General features: G+C 37.2%; 1 protein-coding gene across 1 annotated transcript; it reads left to right on the top strand.

Moving 5' to 3' along the window:
- The first annotated feature begins 1323 nt into the window (after window positions 1–1323).
- LOC121741242 (polcalcin Che a 3-like) lies at window positions 1324–1774 on the top strand. Its single transcript, XM_042133952.1, has one exon. It carries the CDS (start codon window positions 1340–1342, stop codon window positions 1595–1597), a length of 258 nt encoding a protein of 85 aa, XP_041989886.1. The 5' UTR covers window positions 1324–1339; the 3' UTR covers window positions 1598–1774.
- The last annotated feature ends 21195 nt before the right edge of the window (window positions 1775–22969 follow it).

Below are 22969 nucleotides of genomic sequence, written 5' to 3' on the forward strand. Positions count from 1 at the left end.
AAACAACACTACATAAAATCCTGTGCCAAAAAGCAAATGTTGCATATTTAATGGGACGGAGGGAGTATATTGTAAAATGATATTCAGACATGTGTTCATTGAGTAAATACTCAGTCATGCATATGTTTTAAAAATGTGCAGGTTGTGCATTTGATGAATCGTGGTGTGTATTGAGTCGAGCCAATGAAATCTTTTATTGCTTTTATATACCGAATCTGTTATGTCTTCATACATGGCGACATTCTTTCCCTCAAATTGCTTCCACTGATACAGTGTCTTTTGAGTCTGCTATAATGTTATTTTTTTAGTTGTGTTCTTCTTGGATTCCTTTCCATTCCAAGTCACGTATATTGTTAAACAACATTCTAATATATTCCAAGTAACGTTTTTATATTAGTTGTCCAAGTATATCTCCTTTTGGTTGTCATTCTCCTTTTTTCTTCGCTTCTTATATCATCCCCTAATCGCGGTCAGCTGCGCCTTCTATCGTTAGAATATGATGGCGTGACATTTTGGTGTATAACAAAATTCATTTTCTCCTCCCTCATTTGAAAATGACTGTTGATTCCCCTAATCGAGAATCTAGTTTGTCATATTTGTAAATCGAGTCCTCGATTTAAAATCACACCAACGACACCTAATGAATAATGCATAACATTTTAATCAAATTTTTAAAAGATGATGTTCACTTAAGTTATGAATCTAATATTAGAACATTGAATGTAACAATAATGAACCATGTAAAATAACATGGATATATAGTCTAGACTTAATATACAACTATAAGAAATGAAGGATGTGTTTTGCCTAAACTTTATAAACAAATATTGTGGTACATCGCATATTTTAGTATATAAATACACACACTCATTAATATACGTGTTGATTTTTGTCCGGTAAATACTATAGATATAGTGGGCGATCTTTGTGTGAAACTCTTAAGGTACAACAATCCAAGCCCCTTGGCCTAGCGGTAAAGGGTGCTGGATACCGCGTCCATCCTGGAGGTCTCGAGTTCGAACCCTGGGTGGCGTAATTTGTCTTTCCTCCTTGTTATAGGAGTTGATTTGTAATTTCCTCCTTCATATATATGATATAAATATATGAAGTTAATTTTTAAAAAAAAAAAAAAAAAAAAAAAAAACAACCCCATGTTTTTCGTTGGTTAAGGTGCGAGTAATGGTGATCATCCCTACTAAAAAGGCTAACCTCACACATTCCAAAAAAATTGTTGTTACTAAACAAGGATAAGCCAAATATATAAGTAGGCATCATCTTGCATTAATTTTCGTATAGAATTCAAAGAAGAAGTTGGATGTGCAAAAACATAAAAATAAAAATGGGTGATGAGAGTCAAGAGGATGTGGAAGACCGTGAGCGCATCTTCAAGCATTGTGACACAAATGGCGACGGGAAAGTATCTTCCACGGAGCTTGGTGAGGCCCTCAAGGCACTCGGTTCAGTATCAATTGAAGAAGCTAAGCGGATGATGGCTGAGCTGGACACCGATGGGGATGGCTTCATATCATTGGACGAGTTCACAGAGTTCGCAAAGGCCAACAGGGGCTTAATTAGGGATGTTGCCAAGATTTTCTAGTCTTTCTTATATATATTTTGGTAATGAACTTATTATTATATCAGGGTCATCAAGTTAATGTGTTAGATGTTGATACCATGAAGGGAGTTTGTTAGTTTGGGAACAATGGTATTTTCTAAAATAGTTTTACACTATCGATATGTCCAGTTGTAATAACAGTTAATAATGTTCATAAAAAATCAATGAATTGCACTTTTAAGAGATTAGAAATGAAACGTACACCTCTCTCATCTCTTTCCATAACTCTCAACACCCACTCACGCAAAACTGAGTTGAAATGATTCAACTCCCTCTCTTTTAGGAGTTTGATATCAACAGCTCAGCTCAAACTCCTTCGATCATGTTCGTCCATCTTGAGAATCAGTTATAACTTATTGGACTTAGCCGTTGGGCCTTTGGTCTAGCTCATTTCAGCTGCTCCCAACTAGGGCATTTTCCGTGTACTTATCGCAACAATCTCCACATTGGACATGAAATGATTCAAGTGTTGTCTTCCATCATCCTAAGTGAACCTTAATGAGCAACTACACTTACCAGTGCTTGAACTTTGAAAGTGGAAGCACTTTGGTGAGGGCATCTGCTGCATTATCCTCGTACCCACCTTCTCAACTTTGATGTCACCTCTTTCAGTGATGTCCTTGATGAAATGCAACCTGATGGCGATGTGCTTTGTCCTTTCATGATTCACCTGATGCTTGGCTAAGCAGATTGCACTATTACTATCACACAGGATAGTTACTGATACTTGATCCTAACCAAAATCTCTTGCAACTCCCTTTAGCCAAATTCCTTCCATGATAAAAAAAAAAAAAAACTTTCATTGATAGCTTCAGGCCATGTACTCCGCATCTGAAGTGGATGCTCAGATTGAAGTGTAGAATTCCTGCTCACTGCAATTCCAAATAGGTTGAATACATAACATGTTTGGGACTTTCTATATGTAATTTAATAGCATCGAAGCACGAAATCATTATTTTTTTGGTCAAACGCGGAGGGTTAGGCGGACCCTCAAGTTGTCCATTGCATAAAGAGTAATTACATGTTTATGCTTGCAAGTGACATAAAAGGGAAATTTTCTTAGAATCAGAGTAGTACGGGGACTAGTCCTACCCAAGCAACGAGACACCTTCTACTATAATCGGGCCACACAACATACAATTAAATAGAGCCATTTCCACGCTCTTTGATCACGGTTGTAGGCGATTTCCTTCTGTTGTATTTGATCGTCTTCGAATGGTCCTCTTCTTCCCTGCCTCGGGCCTTCCTCTTAATTTTCTAGATCGATCAATACTTTCAGCCTAGCTGGGGTTGTTCTCCCATCGAAAAGTTGAAGTCCCTCTTCGTAACTCGCCTGTTGGACAAGGAAATCAACTGTTATGTTTCCTTCCCTCGCCACATAGGTAAGTTTAAAATTAAGCCTTCGTAGTCGGACTCCAATATCTTGCACCACGTGGCGGAGGAGTGTGGGTCGTTAGTTGATTAATGTCACGACGTGTTCCGCATCTAGCTCCACCCACACCTCATGGTTCAAGCCCCTGTTTGAGTGATAGGAGCTCCGCTTCGAATGCTGATTGGGCCGCGGAGGGGTGGAGAAACCTTGGATCAAGTTGCCGTGGTGATCTCTCATGACTCCACCGACCCCTCCCCCTATATTTCAGTTTGATGATTGAAAGACCCATCAGTGTTTAACTTAATCGAAGGGGGTTCGGGCCTCAATCATTGTTGACTGGGATATCTGCCGTCGGGTTGAGGTCGTGGACATGAAACCGACTGTTGGTGAACTTCCACAGCTGTAGTTTCCTCATATTTTTTGTCATCAAAAGTATCAAAAGGAAAATGCTTCATTGCAGCCCATCTAGTCATAACCTCAGTCACATTTTTAGGATCATATTTAAAAAGAGGCGCACCTGATTGAGTCAAACCTGAGCCATCGGGAGAGAAGTTTAGTTGGGTTTGGGTAGCGGCAATGCCACATTCTACCGGATGCTTTGTCCTCAAAAGACGACGGAGAGTGTCATATCACCCAGCACTCGTAAATTTGTAGACTTTGTCATAATAGTTACAATATGCATGGAACTCCGATGTCTCTTCTTGAGACATCGGATCATCGGGACATGGAACTACCACCGAGACCTTCTTGTAATGTTCAACAAAAATATCATATTTCAATGCTTTTTTACTGGGTGGAGTGGGAGGAAGAGGCATGTCCTCATTTCTGGCGGTGCTCGACAGAATACGAGAACAAGATTCATCATCATTGTTGTTGTCTGAATCTGATAAAATATACATGTCGTACTCGTCATCTTGTTGTCGGTAACTACCACCATCCCCCCTCCCCCCACAACTCAATCAAATGAAATTATGAATTCTACAAATAATTTAATCAAATTAGAACTTACTTGCAAGTGTTCAGCCGCCAATCGGGAAACCTCTTCCATAATTTCTCGACGATTAGGTCGCCTTGATCTTTGAGGACGAATACTTTGATCTTGGGCAATTCCTTTGCCCCGATCACCACCACGAGAAGACGGCATATTGCAAATTGAAAATAGTACTAGTATGGATTATGGAATATGGAGTGTCGAATGGTAAGTAAATAACAACTTAAGTCAATTATGAGCACAACAACAAGTAAAGTAGTAAACAACTTGAGCAAATAAGAGAGAATGAGGATAGAGAATAGAGAAATTGAGATCGAAAAGAGAAATCCTTGTTAACACAAGAATGAGGTGAGTAAAGGTAATGGGGAAGTGGGGTATTTATAGGAGAAAAAATGGGAGAAACGAGGATGTTTAAAAAATTTTGAAATACAAAATGGTCGGTTTACCACCGAAACCGGCGGTTCAATCCATGGTTTTTGACCAAAACTGGCGGTTTCTTACCAATTTTCAGGCCTACGACCTGCGACCCTATGCCTGCCACCTGGGAAGCTGCATGAATCGTCAGAAACTGGCGGTTCATTTTCTAACGCAAACCGCCGGTTTCTGCCGGTTTTGTTCAGAAAACCGTCGGTTTTCTGCACACCTACACCTGCATTTCTGAAAACCTTTACCCTTAGGCGAAATCCTAAATAGAACCATTTGAACCGGTAGTTCAAACTGCTAGTTATGGTTTTTCACATTCTTGAACCTTAACCGGACCGTATGACCCGCCGAACCGTCCGGCGGTTAGGAACCGCCACCCCGGTTCTGGTTCTGGTTTGTGAACCAGCGGTTAATCACCGGTCAGGTTCAGTTTGTGCAAGTCTAATCACAGTGACTAGTGAGAGATGAATTATTCTTGAATTTAGGAGAAAGATCTTATGTGCTTAAAAGAAAAAATAGCCGGAATAGCTTCTCTTCAGGAATTTGTGACGATGTTTAAGACTCCCAAGAAATTAGTCAAACTTAGACAAAGTATTGGTGATACACTTTTTATTAGCACTATAAATACCTGTAAGTATACATAGTAGGAATAGTATAGCTAAAGGTTAGTATCGGATATCGATCACGGGGAAAACAAACACAGACTGTCTATCCTATACTAAAACTCAATTACTATTTGAAAACCGAAAGATTTGGGAATTTTTGAAAACAAAGAACAATTTGAAAGCAATAAACAACTAATTGTAAATAAATCACGGAGATAAAAGTATAGAGATAAGGGAATTCCAGGGATGTGCGTTCACAGTTATGGTTATACAAATTCCAACTACAACAACCTAGCACAGTTCTTACTTTGATAGAACGAGTCACCTAGCTTATGCTCATGCGATGCAAACGTTGATTATAAACATTAGGGTTGTCAATCCTAAATATGAAACTTATAAAAGCTCTAGCCTAAGACTCTTGAAAAGTCCTCACTCTCAATTAGGCAGTGCCGTTTTAAAGGAAGCCAATTGTAGTGTCTATTAAGTGTATCTAACTCGCCAACCTCCTCTCACGATTATGTAGCAAGTTATATTAAACCATCACAGAATGTGTCACTCAAACGTGAAGCAACGATTATGTAGCAAGTTATATTAAATCATCACAGAATGTGTCACTCAAACGTGAAGCATTATCCATTAACTTAAGGAAGAAACAAAGTAAGAACAAAACTGTTATTAAATAGAAAAAGGAATTATATAACCAAAGTTGCTACTAACACATCCCTAGAATCATATGAATTTAGTTACACATGATAGAATAATCTAAACACATAGATTATAGGGAAGACAATGAAAACATAAGAACTAAAGCAAATAGAACCCAAAGGTTCAATCCTTGTAGCCTTGATGTAAACTTGAATCCTTCTTCAACCCCTTGCTCAATGAAGTACTCTAGCTTTTAAACTCTGGAAATATTTGGCAAAGAGAAGATCCTTTTTGATGAAGCATTGGGAGGTATTTATAAGGAGAAAATCGCCCTCTTCAAATAAGGAAAAATGGTTGCAAAATATGGTAAATCTTAGAGAGAAAATAGGGCAAATATGCTCGCCGCTTTTTCCCAAGGGGTCGCTGCACCTTGGCCAGCGGTCGATGTGGGTTGGTCCGAGGCTTCTGACTCTTGGGTAGCGGTCGCTGGCTATCATCCTGTAACTCTCTGGACTCTTTGTAGCGGTCACCACGCACTTCCCAGCGGTCGTTGGACATGTCTTGTTCTTCATGCACAACTTTCCCGGAGCGGGCCGCTATTGACTTAGCGGTCGTTGGGCGCCAGCGGTCGCCGGCAGTGTTGCAGCGGACCGCTGGACATGCAGAACAACTCAAAATTTCCAACTTCGCATTTTGACTCCCTTTTTAGGCTCAAAAATGTCAAAATACCAAAATAGATAAAATATGCAAATAATGAACATGTAATGCAACTTTGACATTCAAAATGGAGCAAAGAATGGCCTTAAAACCGTGCAAAATCCGAGCGTATCAATTGGGATGATTTGTTCGTAGGGAATTATTTTGTGTACAATTCTTGTTTGAAAGTCTTACTGGCGAGTGAACACGTGGTCAACCTAATTTTCCTAATGATTCGTGTTTAGCGTGATTTAAAGTAGAAGATTATCTATTGTCTACTTTCTCGATGTAGAGCAGGACTTAAATTTGGGGTATTTGATGGGAATTAAATTGGAGTGACATTTTTTATTCTCTTTTTAAAGGTGAAGAATGGACTAACTTTGATTCATGTAGGTACTAAGGCTCAAGACGAGAGGGCCGAAAATGGAGCACGGAAGGTAAAGGACGTAGTGTGTTGTATCACGAAACGAAGACACTGGAAGCCGGCGACTTGCCAGGTTCGATTGCTCGACGAGAGTTTGTATATTTTTATTTTGTTTTGTGTTTTTACTTTGTTTTTCTTTTCCACAAGGTGTCATGAACCATGTCTACATTTTGTTCCTGTCTTAGCGGAGTTGATGCTCCCACACTAACATGATGCATTATTTTTTTTATTTAATGAAAATGCATAGTTATGAGTGAATGTGATGGTGGGGTTATAAGAGGACTCAGACTCTAATATGAGCCTCCCGTTCCCAAGTCCATCAACGTGCAACGCCGTCCCCTCGCTGCTGCAGCCCAACGTCTTCACAAAACCCACCCATCAAGGAAGCAAAGCCTAGATGCCAAATCAGCCGCATGAGAAGAGAGAGAAAGATTAGCATAAGATATTTCATGTCTTCTATTGTTTCAGTTAGGATTGGTATACTGAAAAGCATATTTCGAGCATGTCTTCTAAGATATTATCGCATTAGTGTTTGCTTATGCATTTATAAGATGTTTCTCAAACATTTAAATGTATAAGAAGCAAATAAGTCTAATTCTTCTGCATAGTAGACTGGTCGTGAACGACGTTCACAGAAGGTGACGCAGTCGGTCCTTTGTAGAAGAGAAATAGAATTTTACAACGTAGATAGGCTTTGGCTACCTATCGTGAAAGGTTGCAGCGTCAGTCCGCATGTTTCCTTACCTTAGGAAATAAACGACACTAGTGTGGTATAGCACTGAAGGATCTAATAGTTGAGATAAGTCTTTCTTGCTATTTACACAAAGACGAGGTCTCGGTGATTGTAATTTCTTAATCATTGTTGATATAACATTGAGCATACGATATTGATTATGCACTACTTTGATTTATCAAATGGTGCGGATTTTTCGCAATCCAAGAATCCTGATATCTTGGGTAGTGGTGATTAATGTCTAGAGGTGCTAGTATTGTTATTGCAATGAATCTTGTGCTGGGAGAGTCCAGTTTGATAATATCCTCAAGAGGTGTTCGAAAAAAGTTTTATTATTCAGAAACCCGGCCGGTTGGAATTTATTCCAGAATAATAAATAAATATTTTGATCTAGACAACTCTTGGAAAAATATATTAATTAATTAAAGTCAAATAGCAGGCTTAAATTAATTAATGGATATTTATATCTTAAACACGGGAAATAATAAATTAAAGAGGTAAAGTCCGGATTACTCGTAATTTGGGATTGGACGGGCAGTCAATATTATTTTACTATAGTGGCTGATAATAATATTCTGTTGGACTTGTATTAAATTGGGGCTCAATTTAATTAGTAAAAGTCCAACAGGTTTGGCCCAAGTCCAACCTCCATGGATACCTAATCTGGCCCATAATAACTCTATATAAAAGGAGATTAGAAAGAAGATTAAGTGAGATCAACACTCATAATTTCGTGCTCCCCTCTAGGAGTGGACGAAAAAATCGGTTCTTCACAGAACTAGAGTTCTGTCTCCTTTCTAATCAAGCCCTTTTCGATTTTTACAAGCTTTGCCCACCCAAAGGTCATTATCAGAGTTCGGGATACAGATTAGAAGGTTTGTGGTTGAGTATGAAGAACATCACGTGGAGAAGGTGAAAGCAATCGACGATTCTTTGGAGAATCAGATGGGTAATTCTAAACCGTAGGAATTCATGTTTTAGGTTTTAATTCCTTTTACATGAATTATGTGCGTTCTTGGATGCAATTCTGTGTTTAACATGTAGTTAATTGATCCCATAATCGGTCAAATAGATCTGTAATTATGATTTATTTGTGAATGCATAACTTCCGCTGTGAAGGGGCTCCAAACCCCAGCAGTTTCATCAATTAATCTATTAGGATGAAATTAGTTAATTTCTTTTGTTATACGTCTTAACTTTTTTATTTACTTCAGTGTTTTAATTTGAAAATAAAATCTAAAATCTTAATTTTTATCAAAATAAAGAAAATAAAGTTACTCGAAATCATATTTCCATGATTAATATTCCTAGTAATCATTTTCCCACTTTTCGTCGAACAAACATGGCTTACGAGATATTAAAGTAAGATATTTTAACTTTGTAATATGGAACTTAGCCAATGATGTGAAAGGGAGTTGATGGAAACCAAGGACGGACCTAGCGTACGTCAAGCCACTGCTCCAATGGGGGCTTGGCCGGCGCCGGACCAGTACGCAGTTATGGCCGCTCCAGAAATATTAGTGAGTGTGTCTGTCTCACTGTCTGTGACTGTGTGTATAACGGCGAGGAAGAATTGAAAGAAAAGAGGAGAGGAGAATGAAAACGTGTAGAAATTGCAAAAGTTAAAACTATTTGTGGGAAAGGAGAGACTATAGGCTACTCCATCCTATATGAGTCCCACAAATTTTTCTAACTGGAGTACTACTACTTTTGAAATCCAATTACAATGCTGCTTATTGTTTACTTCAAAATTTCAACTAACAACAAATATACAAATATTTATTATATCATGATTACAATTTATAATCAATTTAATAGTAATAATATTTTAATTGGCGATTTAATATAACTTTAGTCTTTAAATAAAAGTAATAATGATAAAAAATATATTTTGCATTCTAATAATTACTTTTGTTTACCATTCAAATTGAATTTAAATATAATTTAAATTTGCCGATTTTCAGTTAAATATACTCCATGGGCTAATTTTTCAATTATTAGATTACGAAATATTTAGGGATAGCCACTTGATAATACTTACTTTTATCGTGCGATTTAGAATTGCATATTAAGAATTTACAATAGTGATTTATGAATTAGAATTTGGTTTATTCATTTTGAAATTAGATAGCTATAAATTTGACCAAACTTTGTGACCCTTGACTATTTGCTCTATTAGGGGTGTGATCCGTTGCTAACTTTTATTAAATTGTTAACTTGCTAACTCATCAACGTAGTGTATTAAAAATGTCAAAACGATGATATTGAAATGTCAACATAAACTTAAGTTGACATTTTAATAAATTGTGGTGACATTTAAAAATTTGACCAAACTTTGCGACCCTTGACTATTTGCTCTATTAAGGGTGTGATCCGTTACTAACTTTTTTTAAATTGTTAACTTGTTAACTCATCAACGTAATGTATTAAAAATGTCAAAACGATGATATTGAAATGTCAACATAAACTTAAGTTGATATATACATTGTGTTGAAGTTAATATTTAAATGTCACCACAAATTATTAAAATGTAACACAAATATGTATTGACATTTTAATGTGATCGTGTTGACATTTTTAATAAACTATGTTGATGAGTTAGCAAGTTAGTAATTTAAGAAAAGTTACCATTATAACGCACCCCTGCTCTATTATTTATATGAATTTGAGAATGGAAATTTATTGAATTTTTGTTCATTATAATTATCATCTAATGTCAGGCAAAATTTTTATAAACTTTATATATAGAATTAATGAGTCTCATTATATGCAAATCCACTATTTATTGCAGAATCGCAGAACTACACCAAATTAGGGTTTTTAGATCTAGTTCTTTATGGATGATATGCGCAAATGTATAAATATTTTTCACCTTCATCACGAGCCTATCTGACTTCAGCTCAGGGCAAATAAGTCATAACATATTAGGAGGATTTAACTTTATTCCATAGTATATATTACTTCATTCCAGTAGATTTTTACTTCATTTCAATAGGATTATTACTTTTTTCCAGTACGTACATGCGGTTTCGCCGTTGCATACAGTTCTTTCTCTTTTCAATGTATATCACCACCGCTACGGCGATGACAACAAAAAGGAATGATAGTCTAATTGAATGGTGTAGTAAGCACATGGAATGATGTACACTATTTGAATAAAGTATGTGTAGAAGCATTTGAAGTCCTACTGGAATGAAGTAAAATCCTTAGCTAATGAAGTAATAAACCTACTAGAATGAATTGTATTTTTTAAAAGTGATAAAGTAAAAACCCAGTTCAATGAATTCGACTGAATCATGTGTTGAATCATTTCAAAACCTATTGGAAGTAAATAAAAACATAGTACTATAGTTTCAAGGTACTACATACCATAATGAAGTAAAATGAGATTGTAATGAAGACTGAAATAATTTACACATCAGCGAATCTCATGAAAAACAAGATCTAATGACCCTAATTTGGTCTCTAGTTCTGTCTTTAAAATTAGTTCGACATTGATCACAACTCTAGAATTAAATATGTAAATTTTACTCCCTCCGTCCGACCGTTCCCAAAGAATTTACTAGTTTTCCATTTTGGATCTTCCCCCAAAATTAGACAAAATCTAAATAAGAAAGTTTTGAACTATTAATAATATGGGCCCTACAATCCATTAACATTACTTTCACTATTTTTCCCTCTCTTTCTCTTACTTTTTCCTATCTCTTTCTTATTTTATCAATTGAACATAAAAATCCATGCAAACAATTGTCAATTTTTATGAGAAATATAGAGTATTTATTATTTTAATTTCAGCACCGGCCATTATGTCTGTTCCGTCCCTGGTGGAAACTGTACGTCTTCAAAGTATGATATTTTCAAGTATGTATAGTAACTTGAGCAGGTTCTGATGGAAAAGTAACTTCAAATAATATTACAATATGTAAACATGGATGTCAATCGGGTTATGAAATTATATACTCCCTCGTCCCTAAAAAATATGCATTCTTTCTCTTTTAATTCATCCCACAAGAATATGCACTTTCCAATTTTAGAAAGTGTTTTATCTCTAATGAGGTGGGATACATTATCCACTATCAATACTTTATTTACTTTTTCTCTCTACATCTCTCTTATTTTACCAATTTACATTAAAATTTGTGCAGACCCCAAAGTGTATATTCTTTGGAGATGGAGGGAGTATATATAAAGACGTAAGACAAAAATAAATCATTTACAAAAAAAATCTCTCCTAAACCGCCTTAGATCTCGTGGAGATTCATACATTCAAAGAATCACCCAATGTCTTAGAAACTTTGTAATGTTTTCTTTGCAATAAAATACTCCTTAGTAATGATTAAATCTATTGTGGATGTATTGCTGATATGTTAATGACGGTGAAATTTTACTGAAGAGTTTGATTTGAAGTAATATTATCAACCAACTATTAGCATGCATCCATTATACACAAGAAAATTTTAGAAAATAGTCTCTCCCTCTCATTTAAATGTTCATCTTTCACTTTTAATTTATCTCACTTAATATGTTAATTTTTTATATTTGGAAATAAATCTCTTTCCTAATTAAATTATTCAACTACTTTTTTCTCTATTTACTCCACCTAACAACTTCTCATAAAATCTCAATCCTCTAAAGAATATGGATATCTTGAGTGGGATGAAAGGACTAATTTTACGATGCAACTATCAGCCGGAAAAGGTTATGTATCGATTTAGATTTATATGTTACTTTTGGATTTCAATAATTCATAAATTGTGTGAATAAAAAATAATTACACTCTTCCGTCCTATAAAAATAGAGACACTTTTCTTTGTTTACATTTATAGAAAATTCTCTCCAACTCATTACTCATACAAATCTAGTTTTTATTTACAACTCATATCAATAGGACTCACCATTAAATAGGTCTCACCATTAAATACTACCCCCTTTGTCCCACTTTAGGAGTCTCTGTTTACTACTTTTAGATGTCTCACTTTAGGAGTCTCGGTTGACACATTCCATTTTTGGACATAACAATTACCCTTCTCTTTCCAAATATTTACCAACCATGCCATTAAAACAAAAAACAAAAATAATTGATTAAATAAAATTACCCTTCCCTTCGCCCCACCCCCACCCATTTCTAGGGTTTGAACGGTACGGTATACCGCGCCGAAATAACCATATCACATATCGTACCGTACCGTGCGGTATGACCAAAAACCATACCTTTACCGTACCGCTTTTGTCAGTATACCGCAATTGAGGTATACCGAAAAGTCGGTATACCAAAATTTAGATATCGTTACCGTATCGCTTTTGTCGGTATACCGTACTGTGATTTCGGTATAACGCAATATGCGGTATACCGCGATATACCGTGATTTCCGGTATATACCGCAATTGCGGTATATACCGTATTTGCTGTATACCGTGTTATTTGCGGTATATACTGCAATTGCGGTATGATGCGGTATAACGCGGTATATACAAAATGCATACCTTTACCGTACCTAAAACTGTTGGTACGGTATACCAAAAATTTGGTATTATTTCGGTACGGTAAGTGCGGTATTTTGATATTTCGGTATATTTTCCTAGCCCTACCAATTTCCTATTCAGTCACCCTCTCTCCAATCTAAAATCCCTAAGAGCGTCCACTATGGGGGTGGACGCGGCTATAGCCGCGTCTGGGGCGGGTGGGCGGCGGTGGGCGGGCGGCTATAGTGGGAAAGGTGGGCGGACAACTTTTTGGGGCGATGGGGGCGGCGGACACGGGATAGCCGCGTTCGGGGCGAGGACGCGGCTATGGAAAAATAGCATTTTGTATTTGGAATTTGGGGGCTATTGGAGGTGTCCACTATAGTGGCGGAAATAGAATTTTGGGGCTATGGACAAAAAACTGGGGCTATGGACAAAAAACTGGGGCGAGGCTATTGGGCGTGTCCACCTTATAGTGGACACCCTAATTCTACTAGCCGCTCCCCTCTCTATGAAAGCCTAATTCCCCTTGCCGCCGCCATCACCACACCTACTTGTCATGTCTCCCACAGCCAAATGCTGCCGCCATCACCACCACCTCCTTTTTAGGTCTCATACCACCAAACGCAGCCACCATCCTCTCCCCCACGAAATCCTATTCATGACTCCAACTACTGAACGCCGCCACCATCACCACCAATCCTGACTTATTCGTGAGAGGAGACAGACACCTTCTCCGCCATTGTCCCTGAAACAGAGTTCTCGGTGAGCCGTACCTTGTCAGCTCTACCCACTCTCTCACCGTCGGCCGATTTTTCATGTGACTCCAATTTCGAGTCGATCGGCACCGATTTGTGCCCGAATTGCATTGTGGTACCCGAAACCCAGTTGTCAGCGAGCCCCACCTTGTCACCTCTATCCACTCTCTCACCGGCTGCCGATCTGACCCTGAATTCCATCTTCGAGGCGACCGGTGCCGATCTGACCCTGAATTCCACCATGGTCCCTGAAACCCAGCCCACTAAAGGCAGGGGTGGCTACACCGAGAAAGAGAAGCAGTATCTTCGGTTTCTTTCCATCCAGTGCCCATGTATTCTTTCCCTCCTCTAATTCAGTGAGTATGGTTTCGTAATTTCTTAAATTTTCTCGAGGGATTAAGCCATCCCCAATTTTGGGTTTGGAGGCTTAAGCACAATGTGATGGTGTTGTGGTTTGGTGGTTTTATTCCTTGGTGGTGTTGTACTCTGGTTGTTTTGTGGCTTGGTGGTGTTGTGCTTTGGTGGATACGTGGGTTACTGGCCATGAGGGTATTCTGTCTTGATGGTGTTTGGTTAACTGCTCATATGTGATATATGGATAAGGTTTGATGGGTGATTTGTTTGGTGTTATAGCTTATTGTCTATGATGACAATAAATGTAATGTTTAATTGTTATATGCATGCTTGTTGTTGCTTACTGCCCTATGATGACACTTCTCCGAGGGTTGTTGGTTTTTTGCTTGGTGTTGTGTTATGGTTGGTTGCCTATTGCATTTTGCTTCCTGCTTCATTGCATACACCCAATTATGAGACTACTCTGAGGGATTCCTTCACTACAAAAAGTGTGCTTTACTGAGAAATGAGATACACATAATCTATTCATTACAATGTCATAGTATCCAAAATGCATCTTGTGTGATCTCCATCCTAGTATCCAAATGCAGTGACCAGATCCCCTATGTCGTATGCAGCACCATCATTGTTCTGAGGTGCTAGGTAGTCCAACACTTCCCTCACCAACCCTTCTTCAACCTCCAGAACATTAGGTAAACCCTCTGTTCTCTCCAACTTGTCCTTGTTCATGTGGGGGAGTTTATAATTTTTCCACCCCTGACTTCTAGCATTTGTGTGAGGCAGCTCTGTAGTGAGAGGAACACTCTATTAAACTCTATTAATTGTTTGTGCTGAAAGCTTTTCATAAGAGCTACACACATTTCCCACCAGTGCATCGACATTGCTGAATGGTTTGTCATCCTGCAATGACTAGATTGCCATGGAAAAATCAAGGTCTAATATGTTTGTATCTGGAAAGTTTGGTGGTTGACAAACGAGTTGGGTTTTAAATCCATTTGAGTTAGGAGCCTAATTGATGTGAATTCGGGTATTCACAATCATAGAATACTACGATGTCGAGGGTCATGGGTTGATTGGAGTCCGAGAAGAGGGTGGAGACATGTCAAGGTGCAAAGCCAAATTCAAAGGTCTGATTCAAACTGGAATTTCACTGTGAAGTTAAAATCCAAATGCACTCCTCATACTACCATTGTCTTCATCGTCAAAAGAGCTTCACGTGGGTATCTTGCATGCCTCAATCGGAGCCCGGATGAGGAAGTTATGATCGTTTTAAGAAAGTCGCGCAATGCAGAACGAAACGCGCGGGCGGACGTTTTTCCTCATGCAAAACGCCCGGTCGGGCATTTTTCTCGAAAGATTAATTTTTATCCAGAAACTTCGCTCGGGCGCGCGAAATGAGCCTAGACCGGGCGTTTTATCCGAGATGTGTCTTTGTGGAATTGTTTTATTTTACTCATTTTTCACTCTTAGTATAAATACACATGTCTACGGTTTTTGTCATGAGTTTTTGAATGATATTGTAAGAACAAAGACTCCATTTGTGAGCACCCATCTTCATTTTTGAAGATTTGTCAAAATCCCTTGTGGTTGCATTCCAATTTATTGCCGGGCTTAGGTTGAATGTTAACGTATGCAATTCTAGTTCTTGTGTTGCTAGTTTTGTGGAGCCATTAGATTCTTGCTTTGGTGAAAGTTGCCTTGGGTTGTTTTCATTGTTTTGTAGAAGGTCCATAGGTTCCAAGCATCTATCTAAATCATAACACCTTCACCTTCTCCCTTTTCCACCATTTTTATTGTTTCATTTCTTGTTGGATTTGTTTGGGTTATTGAAATATTTACAAGAGCAAGTCCGGGGCAAACATATGTGTCTTGAATCCTTAAGATTCACATTACCAATTTTTCTTAGTTTCCTACGCTCAATCTTAGAAATATTGGATAGTACGATTGGTCAAGAGGATTTCAAGTTTCGTTTACTACATGGAATAACAACGATGAATTTCTTTAGTTTTTACTTATAAGTCTAATTAGTTTTAAAATAAAGTATAATTCTTTTGTGAGCCAATTCACAAAATACTTTATCGAGCCCATTTGTTCCAGGCGCAAATTTCGTTCTTTCTCTGTGATTAATCTAATTCTTCCTACTCCTAGATCCGTTACAACCTCCACCACTTGAAAAATCAATTCCACCAATTAATAACCATCAACTCAATTCAATGGCAATTAAGTTTCACAATCTCTCCAAAGGTTTCAAGCAACATAAAAAAAAGGGCTTAGCTTTGGGGGATTAGTTCATGGGGATGGCTACACGGCGGTTCTCGGCCATGAGACGATGATTGCTGTGGCCCTGGAGACAGCAGTACGAGGCTCCCGGAGACGACGCCAACTGCATCGTGACAGCAGCGGCCCTGCATTCCCTCCGAGCGGCTGTGCTCCCGCAGCAACGGCGACGAAGACAACAGCCATGACTGAGGTGGCGCTGCTTGCATAGTGCGGCAGGGACCGAGGCAGGAGCAGCTGCAGGAAGCCCCAGCGAGGTCCCGGAGCAGCAAAACTGCTCGGTTGACCAGGGCGGATAATAGTGCTGAACGACGACGTTGGAGGTTAGGGGCTGGTCTCGATGCAGCACAAGAGCAGGATAAAGAAGTCGCCCAAGGTGTGTAATCGACGACGGCGTCGCGAAATAGATGGCTAGGAGGCCACTGTGACGTCAGCAATGGAGCGCCGACAATTGGAAGCTGACGACGTTGAATACACAAGAGAAAGGGTTGAGTTTGAGCTCTCTGATTTGGGATTTCACGATAGAGAGAAGGTGATGAGAAGGTTTGACCAAATAAATCTTGGAATTAAATTCGGGCTTTGAGGATTAATTAGTTGGGCTGAAAATAATTGTTGAAGGTGTTACGTACGGACGGAAGGCGCGAATGGCCAGCCGACGTCGCCCGCGACGCCTCGGGCGGCCACAAAATAAAAAGAGCTATCTTAACAAGTTAAGATTGGAGTGAGAAACACAAGTTAAGGATTTTAAACGAACGAGGTGGGCTTTCTATTTAGCGTACAATTTTATGCAAAGTATTATGATGGGCTTTCTATTCAAGATGTGATCGTTGGCTTTTTGTACTTATTTTACTGAGCTTTCGATTTGATATATCGGCTTGAGCTTCCTTTTAAGTGACGAAATGCCTTTTAAGTTGGTGTGAAATTAGTTTTAATTCAGTGGTGATGTGACATACGTGATTTAAGTGACATACGCTATGTGTTATTTTATTGAGTGAATTGTGAATTGCTCGGCTTTGCCTATATGGTGTTGTACTTGCCTATATGATGTTATACGATGCTCGGCATTAACCGATAATTATGAGTTATGTTTCAAACTCATTTTATGAGGAAAGGGAGATACAAATTGAAGGGGTTGGCAGTGGAAGCGTGTGTACAAATAAATCAGATAATAGTTTCGATCTATTTAGCAGATTATTTGGACAAAATCTATCCGCGCAATTAGCACATGTATCATGCTCATAACTTGAATTAAACATGCTTTAAGTATAATTGAAACCTAAAAATGCTTTTCTACGGAGTAGGAATTATACCTTGATGATTCTCCAAAGAATCGAATATTGCTCGCTACTTCTCCACGTGAAGATGTTGAGTACTAAACCACGGATCTTCTGACTGGTTCCCGAACTGTATTCCGATATCAGTGTGGGCTGATCTGACCAGAACACTAGGACTTAAATAAAGAACACAGAAAATTCGATCTCACGGAGAAGAGTTGAGGAGGAAAAATCGTGCTCTTCTATACGTGAGAGGGGATGAAAATTTTGTGGAAAATAATGTGTATTTTCTGTCTCCCTTATTCTCCTATTTATATTAAGTTACATATTGAGCCCAGTCAGGGATCTATGGAAGGTTTTGGATATGACCCCCCTCTAAATAGCGTTTTACTAATTAAATTGAACCCACAATTTAATACAAGCTTAAATTAAAATATTACGAATAGCCACACAGAAGTAATATTGACTTGCCCATCCAATTTTGAAATTGCAAGTAATCCGAGTTTCCGTTTTGACTTTTATTTCCCGCACTTAAGATATAAATATCCATTAATTAATTAATGTCTGTTATGGACTTAATTAATTAACATCTTATTAATTCCAAGAGTGGACTTAGCATGAATCGCTTATTTATTATTAATAGAGTAATTAAACGCCAACTAGCTAGGTTTCGAATAATAAAATCTTGTTTAGAGCACCTCTTGAGGACATTATCAAACGAGACTCGCCTCACACACGATTCAATATAATAGCAATCCTAGCACCACTAGATATTAATCACTACTACCCAATATATCATGATTATTGTGTTGCGAAAAACTCGCACCATTTGATAAGACAAAGTAATGCATAATCAATACCGTTTGCTCAAAGCTATTATATACTCCCTCTGTCTAGGAATAGGAGTCCTGTTTTTCCATTTTAGTCCGTTCGCGAATAGGCGTCCCGATTCACTTTTTCCATAAATGGTAATAGGGTCCCACATTCCACTAACTCATTACACTCACATTTCATTTAAAATTAATATATACAAGTGAGACCCCTATTCCACTAACTTTTTTCCACCCACTTTTCTTAAAACTCGTGCTGCCCATAAATGAGATTCCTAATGGCGAACGGGTGGAGTATTGATTAAGAAACAAATGTTTATCAAGATCTCGTCTTTCAGTAGATAGCATAAAGACTCGTCTCGCTGTTAGATCCGTCCAGTGCTGTACTACACCAATGTCATCTTATTTCTTTCAGTAAGGCTTAGAAATATGCGGACTGACATTGCAACCTTTTACGATAGGTAGTCTAGGCCTATCTGAGTTGTGAAATTCTTCTTTTTCTTTGTTCAGAACTGACCGTGTTACCTTAAAGTGGACGACACCCACAACCGGTCTACTAAAACAAAGACTTAGACTTTGTTAAGTTCTTATACATTTAAATATGCAATAAACATCCATTAAATGTAAAACATAATAACATTATGACAAAATTAATCTGTTTTATTCCTTGGAAAATAAAATAAGAGTTTTTACAGGATTCAATAACTCGAAATGTGATTTCTAGTATACAAACTCTAACACAAATGTCATGTCATGCCATGTTTTGTTTTGAGGAAATTGTTAGGATTGGTATACTAAAAAGCATATTTCGAGCATGTTGCACGGATAGAATTGCTTGTATACAATAAATTCTACAATCCACTTTTAACCCAAGGCGAGAAGAATTAATTTTATCGCATTGGTGTTTGCTTATGCATTTATAAGATGTTTCTCAAACATTTAAATGTATAAGAAGCAAATAAGTCTAATTCTTCTACATAGTAGACTGGTCGTGAACGACGTTCACAGAAGGTGACGCAGTCGGTCCTTTGTAGAAGAGAAATAGAATTTCACAACCTAGATAGGCTTTGGCTACCTATCGTGAAAGGTTGCAGTGTCAGTCCGCATGTTTCCTTACCTTAGGAAATAAAGGTTTGCCCAACTGGGGGTGGACGAAAAATCAGTTTTTGAGAAATCTGATATTCTGTCTTATTTCTAATCAAGCCCTTTTCGATTCTGATAAGCTTTGCCCACCCAAAGGTCAGATTCTGAGTTCGGGATACAGATTAGAAGATTCGTGGTTGAGTACGAAGATCTTCATGTGGAGAAGGCGCAAACAATCGTCGATTCTTTGGAGAATCAAATCGCAGCTACGGCGAGGGCAACTAACGACGCGTGTCGGCGGCGACAGCAGTTCGAGTGGGAGCCATTTTTGTGGGCAGTTTCCAGGCTCGGAGGAAGCTGTTGTCGCAGCCACTGCAGAGACGACAATGTCGCATTAGCAACGACGATGCAGCGACAGCAGCGTCGGTATATCGCAAAGCGACAGAAACGAGGCAGCTGCAGTGACGTCGCAGTGACAGCAGCGACGACGACATCCAGCAGTACAGCGCCAGAGCTGTGACATCGACGCAACAGCGTCGAAGAGTCCAGCAGCGGCCGCTGAGATGAAAGACGGTCGACGGAGGCAAGAGCAGGCTGTTATGACAGCGGCGACACTTGCGCGTGTCTTCGCCCTGTGACATCACTTTCCAAATTAGTTAGGGTTTCCTAAACCCTAGGAATAATTTTGGATATATTCAAGATATAATTTGAATAAGTTTTGAATTTATCAATTTAATTGGATTATCTAAAATTTAATTTTTTAATTAAAGTATGGATTAATGAGATATTTATCCTTATTTTATGGATTTAGATAGATTGAATTCTATCTAGATAAATCCTAGATAAATTTGGATAACAATAATTATTTTATTTTATCTTATGGATTTATATAGATTTAATTCTATGTGAATAAATCCTAGATAGACTAGATAAATAATTAATTATATTTAGATTTTATCCTCATTTTATGGATTTAGATATATTTAATTATATCTAGAGAAATCCTAGATGAATGTGGATGATAGTAATTAAATTTATTTACGTCATATGGATTTAGACACATTTTATTCTATCTTGTTGGGTCCTTGATTGACTAAGATAAATATTAATTAAGTTTATACATATTTTGTAGATATTGATAGATTTATATCTATGTAGAATATATCTTAGTAGATTTGTATAATTAAAATCCATATTTATCTTTATCTCGTGGATATTTATAGAATTAATTCTATTTAGAAAATATCCTAGTAGATTTAGATAATTAAATGTATCTCTATCTATAGATATTGATAGATTTATATCTATCTAGAATATATCTTAGGAGATTTAGATAATTGTTAATCCAGTATTGTAATTATCTTTTGGATTTAAGATAGATTTAGTTCTATCTAGTTAAATCCTAGTTGAATTAGTTAATATTAATTCTAGTTTATCCTAATTTTATGGATATAAATAGATTTATTTCTATTTAGAAAATATCCTAGATAAATTTGGATAAAGATAATACAAGATAATCCCAATCTAATTGGATTTTGATAAACTTAATTTTATCTATAATAAATCCTAATAGATATGATATATTCTAGTTTATTATTCAAATAATCTAAGATTCTTTAAATCTTGGAATGATTGGATTTTATCTTTATCTTATGGATTTGGAGAAATTTGTTTTTATCCTGAAATATCCTGGTAAGATTTAGATAATGATAATCCAAGGTCAGTTTTATCTTGAATTTTAGGATTTGATTTTATCCATGTAAAATCTAGAATAATCCTAAGAGGATTTAGATAGATTCAATTCTATCTAGATATATCCTAAATTAGTTTGGATAGTCATTATCCAAATAAATCGTATCAAATCCGAAATTCCTATGTTGGATAAGATAAGGAATTAATTATTTAATTAAATCTCCCTAGATTTATTAAATAATTTCAATAATTATCCAGTGAGATTAATTATCATATTTTTAAATGGATTTATCTATTTATTTGGTGTTAATCTGTTTTAAGTGGATTATCTGTCTTATCTACTTATGTGATGATTATGCAAAAACCATGTTTAAAATGACTAAGCGATAATTACAACAGTGCGTTGTATATGGTCTCCATAAATTGGTCTATATATGAAGCAGTTTCTAATATTATCGCGACCCACCTTAGTGGGAGCAATAATCCTACGAAATAGCAAGTTCATAAGATTAGACTTCTTAATGGTAAATTGTTTAATCTGGAAGCATGTTTCTAATATTATCGCGACCCACCCTAGTGGGAGCCATAATCCTACGAAATTGCAAGTTCATATGTTTAAACATATTTATAAGATAGCTATGGAATTTTGTTAGTGGTGTGCGACCTTCCCTAGAAGGAGTATCAAAACAGAAACGAAATTCCTTGATGCTAATATTTATGGTTAAAGCTTAAGCAATATTTGGCGGTCATGCCACCTTAGTGGTCTCTGGACTATTCGTCGGTATTGTGACCAGTAAATTGTTGGAATCCAAATTTGTATGACCTCCCTAGAGGCGTACTTATTTTGGTTGTCACGGTTACGAGATACATAAATTGTTTTGTGGTTGTTTGCGGTTATGTATTAAGCATAGCATGTGATAAATAGTTTTATTTCTTCTCAGCCAAATTCTTAATAATTTCTGCGAACCTTAAAGAAATTAAACTCGAAGGCCAAAATTATGTAGACTGGAAATATTAAATGGATAAGACTCTCATTGCTGAAAACTTAAAGTTTGTACTCACTAATTCATGTCCTCCATTTCCTCGATAAAATTCTACAAAGAAAGTTTGAGAATGCATTTTATGCATGTACTCGATAAGTTCTTTGAGGAAGAAGGTCAAACTACTTTCTTTTAAGTAGTGAGACAAGTCTTGGTTTATATCGATGATAAAGGAATATCCAATGAGGACGTTGTCCAGATTCTGTTGAAACATCCAAGAGAGTTAGAATATTTTGAAGAATCTTCTGATTCAGTTACTCAAATAGTTTCTATACTCAGTTCATCGCCAAATGTAACAAGAAGTGAGTACAGGAAGGTTGTTACTGAAAAGTTAGAAACCTTCGGCATTGTATTCACTTTATTACTTTTGGAGGAAGATAACATGATAGTTGACGAATTCATTAAGGCTGCATCTTTCCTATGTCTTAGTTCAATCGAACAGAAGACTAGCAATGAAAAGAGGGAAGAGCTGAATTGTCGTCAATGTCTGCTGAAAGCAAGAAAGACAAGAAAAATTTGGTGACAAGGCAAAGAGAAGATGTATTGTAAGTCGGATTGACCTCTTCTAAAGAAGAACAATGACTTAGATAACAACGCAACTTCTAAAGGAGGGATCTTAATCCAGTTGGGCAGTTGTTGCAGTGGGAGCTATTTATTTATGCTCACTTTATTGTTTTGTTTTGATGTTAGAGAT

This window comes from Salvia splendens, chromosome 7 (assembly GCF_004379255.2).
Source record: "Salvia splendens isolate huo1 chromosome 7, SspV2, whole genome shotgun sequence".
NCBI classification, from domain to species: Eukaryota; Viridiplantae; Streptophyta; class Magnoliopsida; order Lamiales; family Lamiaceae; genus Salvia; species Salvia splendens.

Bases quoted from the DNA above. Each gene is read 5' to 3' on its own strand.
- LOC121741242 (XM_042133952.1), top strand. From the start codon at position 1,340: ATGGGTGATGAGAGTCAAGAGGATGTGGAAGACCGTGAGCGCATCTTC.